The 5849-nt window shown below is 44.8% G+C and overlaps 1 protein-coding gene across 1 annotated transcript; it reads left to right on the forward strand.

Annotated features, from left to right (window-relative positions):
- Positions 1 to 1029: 1029 nt before the first annotated feature.
- On the forward strand, positions 1030 to 5324 carry Mrpl44 (mitochondrial ribosomal protein L44). The gene is made up of 4 exons (XM_075952172.1): positions 1030 to 1262; positions 2552 to 3020; positions 3816 to 3994; positions 5005 to 5324. Exons 1-4 carry the CDS (start codon positions 1084 to 1086, stop codon positions 5174 to 5176), a joined length of 999 nt encoding a protein of 332 aa, XP_075808287.1. The 5' UTR covers positions 1030 to 1083; the 3' UTR covers positions 5177 to 5324.
- The last annotated feature ends 525 nt before the right edge of the window (positions 5325 to 5849 follow it).

Here is a 5849-nt window from a genome sequence, read left to right on the forward strand (position 1 = left end):
AGCCAGAAGCACCCCTGCCTTTATATTGAACCATAGAAATTTTCCCTTGAAGGTCAAGGTGTTCAACACGAAACTAAAAGCAGAGACGCTTCCCTTTGTGACTGTGGGGCTTCCATTTATATTTTGTTTGGAAAGCTGCAGACTTTTTAAAAACTACTACTTTCACTATTAATATTTTCACACACACCCCATGTCTTTCCCCATGGTTAAAAAAAAAGGTAGTTATTTAAAATACAAACTTTAGCCTAAGCTGGCTGTCTCCTGTGACCAGATTGGTATCTGACCCAATTGGGTTATCCAGCAACTGATGAAGACAGATGCAGAGTCCCACAGCCAAACATTAGGTGGAATTCAGGAATCCTGGAGGAGGAAGAGGAAGAGGAAGGAGTGGAGAAGCTGGGGTGGGGCTGGAGGGGGAGGGGGACTGGCGGGGGTCAAGCACCAAGGGAAGGCTCACACAACCTGCTAACCTGGGCTCATAGGGGCTCACAGAGATTGAACCGACAACCAAGGAGCCTGCATGAGATTGACCTAGGCATTCGGCATATATGGGACAGTGGTATAGCTTGGTCCTCCTATGGAACTCCCAAACAGCACAGCAGAAACAGGGACTGTCTCTGACTCTTTTCCTGGCTTTTGGGACCCTACTTCTCATACTGGGTCGCTTTGCGCAGTCTTAATACATGGGGAGGTGTTTAGTGAAACATCAAACTTCGAAAAAAAATGCTCAGTAGCGGCAGGATTGATGTTCTACAATTTAAGGCTGAATGTAAGCAAGAAATGTTTTCCTCTTTAGGATTTAACTGTTTTATTCAAATTGAAAGTGAAACACGTTTTTGTTTTACTTGAGTGACTAATAAACACAAGACAGACCGGCAAGATCAAGCAACTTTTCCCATTAATTTCTGCACCCACGCTCACATCATGGGCTGGAAGAAACACTCGCGCATGCGCAGCATACACAATCCCAAGGGCGTCGCCTAAGTCTCCTCCCTCCCTGTGCGGCTCAGCTCCTGGGGACCTGTGTTGTAGCTGCACCGGTCCGGCTGCCTTCCTTCCGCCCGCGATTGCCTGGTGGCTGCCATGGCTTCTGCCGTGGTGCGGCTGCTGCAGCAGGGCTCTCGCCGCCTGTTGGCTCCGGCCGCCCCCACACTGGTTTCCCCGGTTCGGGGAGTGAAGAAAGGGTTCCGTGCAGCCTTCCGCTTCCAGAAGGAGCTGGAGCGATGGCGCCTGCTGCGCTGCCCGCCGCCGCCCGTACGACGGTAGGCGTCCCGGGAGGGTTGAGTGGCCAAGGTGGCGGTGAGGACACACTGGGCTGCACCTGCAGGCAGGCGGAGGGGTGGGCCATGGCTGCACGTGACCTGGGGCCGAGGAAAAGGGCCACAGAAGCCTGGCTGTCCCCTGCGGAATCTCAGGAACCCCAGTTAGAGAAAGGGGTCTTGCCGGAGAGTAGCCACTGGGATTGGTGCAGTTTGGTGATCGCCCAGTCCAGGCCGGAGGTTCTTTGGGCCCCCTTTAAGAGGGATAGCATCATTCCACAACCTTGCGAGCCAGGACGGAAAAATTCACTTCTGCGTAGAACTGAACTGTGTATTCACTGTCCAGAGTAAGAGGGGGAAAGTTTAGGTTTTTGATCTAGATAATCTTTTCACTGATAAACACACACAAACACACACACAACAACAACAACAACTACAAAACCCTCCAAAACCAACCATACGCTTTTATCAACTGCTTCGTGCTTATATATGATCCTGCATCTTGCATCTTCTGTTTGCTATGTCTTTGTGCACAAAAATCCACGTAGATCTACTTCATCCCTGTAGTTACCTGACATTTGACTTCCATTAGACAGGGAACTCTGTCTCGTTTTTGGGAACTTACTCCTGATGTGAAACTTTGATTGTTACTTAATCTTGCCCTCCAGGAGAATATCGATCCAGTTTATTCTAATTCTTGGAACTGTGTGTGTATTTAAGGTGTATGTGCACACACCAGTCCCCTGTGTCTGCTAGGCAAGCGCTCTACCATTGAACTACAACAGCCTCAAGCCTCGCCCATGCTTATTAGGTTCTAACAGGTATTATATTATTGTATTGATACAGTTATTATAGTTATTGTTACTAGCTGAAGGAACTGGTAATTTAAGTGGACATTTCTGAAATTTAAATAAATAGGATATAAACTAAATATACTTTTAACTTCTGTCCTGAACCTCTATAGTTATATTTTTTCATATTTAGATGGAAAGCATAATTTCATTGTTAGACCAGAAAGAAGGAATTTAGAAGCTAGAGCAATAGTCTAATCTGATGTGAACTGTCACTTTAACGTGGCAGTTAAGCCAAAAGGAAAATTAATCTTAACCGTATATGTAGAATGTAACAAAGGACTTCCAGTGTTCATCGGTATTACTTTTTTTTTGTATTTACTTGACGTTAAAAAAAAGCCCAAAACTTTTTTTTTGTCCCTTTATATAATAAGACTAGAGCACAATTGTACATGATATCACGCTATCCTTAACCATCTCTCACTGTCTCTACATCCTCAGTTCAGAGAAGCCAAACTGGGATTACCATGCGGAAATACAAGCCTTTGGAGCTCGGTTACAAGAAACCTTTTCCTTGGACCTTCTCAAAACTGCCTTTGTCAACAGCTGCTATATTAAAAGCGAAGAAGCGAAACGTCAGAAACTTGGGATAGAGAAAGAAGCCGCTCTTCTGAACCTTAAGGACAATCAAGAGCTGTCTGAACAGGGGCTGTCTTTTTCACATCAGTGCCTCACACAGTTTCTTGAAGATGAGTTCCCAGACTTGCCCACTGAAGGCGTTGAGAGTCTAGTTAGCTTTCTTACTAGTGAGGCCGTTGTTTGTCATGTGGCTAGTAACCTGGCCGTGGAGCAGTTGACCCTCAGTGCGGAGTTCCCTGTCCCCCTGCCTGTATTGCGCCGGACTTTCTTTGCGGTGATTGGAGCCCTGTTACAGAGCAGCGGACCCGAAAGGGCCGCCCTTTTCATCAGGGTGGGTATCACCAATTGCACTTGTTCAAACACACTCGATGTGGACAGAAGGAACAATTTCTTTTTCTCATTCATTCCTTTGATTCACCTTTATAGACTTGACTGTTTCTCTCCCCCAAACTGACAAAGCCTTAAGCAATTTTCATGGTAATATTTCAGTTTGCTTCTTTTGTAGAATGGAAATATTAAATTCTGGGTAGTGAGTTCTGAAGGATTTAAGTTATTTTTGGCTTTTAGTTTTGCTTTTTGTTTGTTTTGTTTTACTTTAAGGGGAAAGATTTATTTTAGCTCAAGCTGTAAAAAGTCTGTCATGGTGGGAAGGCATGGCCATGTGGGTGTGCCCTTAAGAGGTAGGTAGACACACGCTTGTCTTCTACTTGAATTTTGATAATTTAATTCTTGAATTGTAGGGTAGGGGTCTACCTTCTGTATAATTTTGATAGGTTATTTTGCCTGACATTGTTTTCTTAGGATTTGAAATTAGAAGTTTTTAATTAAACTATGATTTTTTTTTAAATTAAAACTACAAATAGCAGCATCTATGATATAATTCTGGTAGAGTGTTTCCTTGCCTGGCTATGTGAGCCCATCGGGGAGAAACACAAATCAGAATTCCAAAGGCTAAAACTGAAAATGCTCTATAATCTCTACTTTGGAGCATTTCACATTCAGGCTAGCTGCTTAGCATGGATTTGCCATTTATTCCCATTGGTTTTTATGGGACACATGGATTTGAATTCTGGTCATAATATTCTTTGTTCTAATTTAAATGTATAAATGGTCGTTTTATGCACAGGACTTTCTAATTACACAAATGACAGGGAAAGAGCTCTTTGAGATGTGGACCGTCGTAAATCCCATGGGACTCCTCATGGAGGAACTGAAGAAGAGAAACATTTCTGCTCCTGAGTCTAGACTCACCAGGCAGTCTGGAAGCACAACCGCTTTGCCTTTGTATTTTGTTGGCTTATACTGGTTAGTAGAAAATCCTTTACTTCATAACTTTGATTGGAGGCCTTAAACATAGACTTCTGGTTTTAAGTGTTATTTCTAACAGCCTTAAAATTGTTTCTCTGTCCCAGGCATGGTGGTGAGTGTCTTTAATCCTGGCCTAGCAGTCAGGAGTCAGAGGCAAGCAATCTCTGTGAGTTCAAGGCCAAACTGGTCTACAGCTAGGACAACCACAGCCACACAGTGAAACCCTGGAGGGTGGGAGTGGGGTCATCTCTGATTGTTTTCTTTTCTTTCTTCTATTAGAGGAAGACAAGTTATCTGTGTTTTACTAAATAGTACCTTTTAAAGGTTTTATGTGTGTGAATATTGACCTGCATGTGTGTGTGCGTACCACATTCATGTGGAGACCAGAAGAATTGTCAGTTCTCCTGGAGCTGGAGTTACAGATGGTTGTTAGCGTCTGTGTTGATGCTGGGAACCAAACCTGGCTTCTCTGCAAGAGCAGTCAGTGCTCTGGACCACTGAGCCTTCCCTCCAGCTCCTGCTAAGTCACCTTTGGCCAGCTGTTTGCTGTAGAATTTCATGGGGTATAAGCTAGCCTCATATTTCCTGTATAAAAAATAAAAGTTTGACTTCTATCTGTTGGTGCTTTTACCTTAATCTATTCTTGGCAACAACTTCAGTTAGAGTCAGAGCAGAAGAAAGGAACTTTGTGTCTATCAAAGTTTCAGCCGTTTAGATAGAGCCTTGAAGATTTTCTAATCTAAGGAACTTGCATGTAGACCCAGTTGGTTCAAACCCAGAGACCTGCCTGCCTTTACCTCCCAAATGCTGGCACCACAGGTGTGCACCACCACACCACACCCAGCTCTAGTCTTTGAACCCCTGATCCTCTTGCTACTTTGTGCTCTGACTTGGAAAATACTGGGCTTCGTGGGTTATTATAATTCTGTGGAATGGGATGCAAGGCATAACAGCCTCATGGGCTCTGTCTTCCTGTCACTCGGGATCACTGTCTGTTTTCTTCCTAGTGATAAAAAGCTGCTTGCAGAAGGACCTGGGGAAACGGTGCTGGTTGCAGAAGAGGAAGCCGCTCGAGTGGCGCTTAGGAAGCTGTATGGATTCACAGAGAACAGACGGCCCTGGGACTACTCCAAGCCCAAAGAGAGCTGGAAAGCAGAGAAAACCAGCGTTGCCAGCTAGGCAGCAAACAGGGTGACACCATTATGTTGTAGCAAAGCAGCGAGGCAGTGCCAACGGTGCTCCAGGGTTAACAGCTCAGAACACAGGAAGGAACATGTCCTGGCTCATACTTTTACTGTATTCCTAAAATTAAACAAGTGTTGACGGATATTTGTTTCATTTTGCTGTTTCTCTTCTATATTAGTTTATTACTATGTGTATGATTTGTACAGCTAGGTGTGTTTTCGTCCCTTCCAGCTTTGAAGGATAGTCAAATAGATGTGGTTCATTGTGATGGGAATAAAAAGATACTCTTTCAGATACATTTCCTCTTCATATTGACGCAAGAAAAGGCTGAAGAAGCAGCAGTGGCTCTGAGTGTCTCAAGTTTGAGGGGAAAGCTGCAGTATTGCGTTCCACTGTAGAGGCAAACGGGCGGGACCAGGTCTCACTGAAGGAAGAGGAGGGTCCTAAACAAGTAATTGCAGGTGGTAGTTGAGACCACACCATCTCAGGTACTGCGCTGAGCGAAAGCCCCAGGGACAGGTGGTCCTTGTTGCCTGCATTTGCTTGTCAGATGCCAAGTCAGTGGGGGCATTGCAGCGCTAAGTGTCCGCCTCAGGGATCCAGGTGAGCTCTTTGGACCTGAAATTGATTTGGGCCAGTTTGAGCCCCAGAAGAGTATCAGAGATCA

Source organism: Microtus pennsylvanicus, chromosome 17, assembly GCF_037038515.1.
Source record: "Microtus pennsylvanicus isolate mMicPen1 chromosome 17, mMicPen1.hap1, whole genome shotgun sequence".
In the NCBI taxonomy this organism is placed as follows: domain Eukaryota; kingdom Metazoa; phylum Chordata; class Mammalia; order Rodentia; family Cricetidae; genus Microtus; species Microtus pennsylvanicus.

What these genes read in the sequence shown, in the direction of transcription:
- Mrpl44 (XM_075952172.1), top strand. Translation starts at nt 1,084, where the DNA reads ATGGCTTCTGCCGTGGTGCGGCTGCTGCAGCAGGGCTCTCGCCGCCTG. An exon ending in CCGCCGCCGCCCGTACGACG is followed by an intron (nt 1,263 to 2,551) that starts GTAGGCGTCCCG and finishes CTACATCCTCAG; the next exon opens with TTCAGAGAAGCCAAACTGGG. An exon ending in GGGCCGCCCTTTTCATCAGG is followed by an intron (nt 3,021 to 3,815) that starts GTGGGTATCACC and finishes TTTTATGCACAG; the next exon opens with GACTTTCTAATTACACAAAT.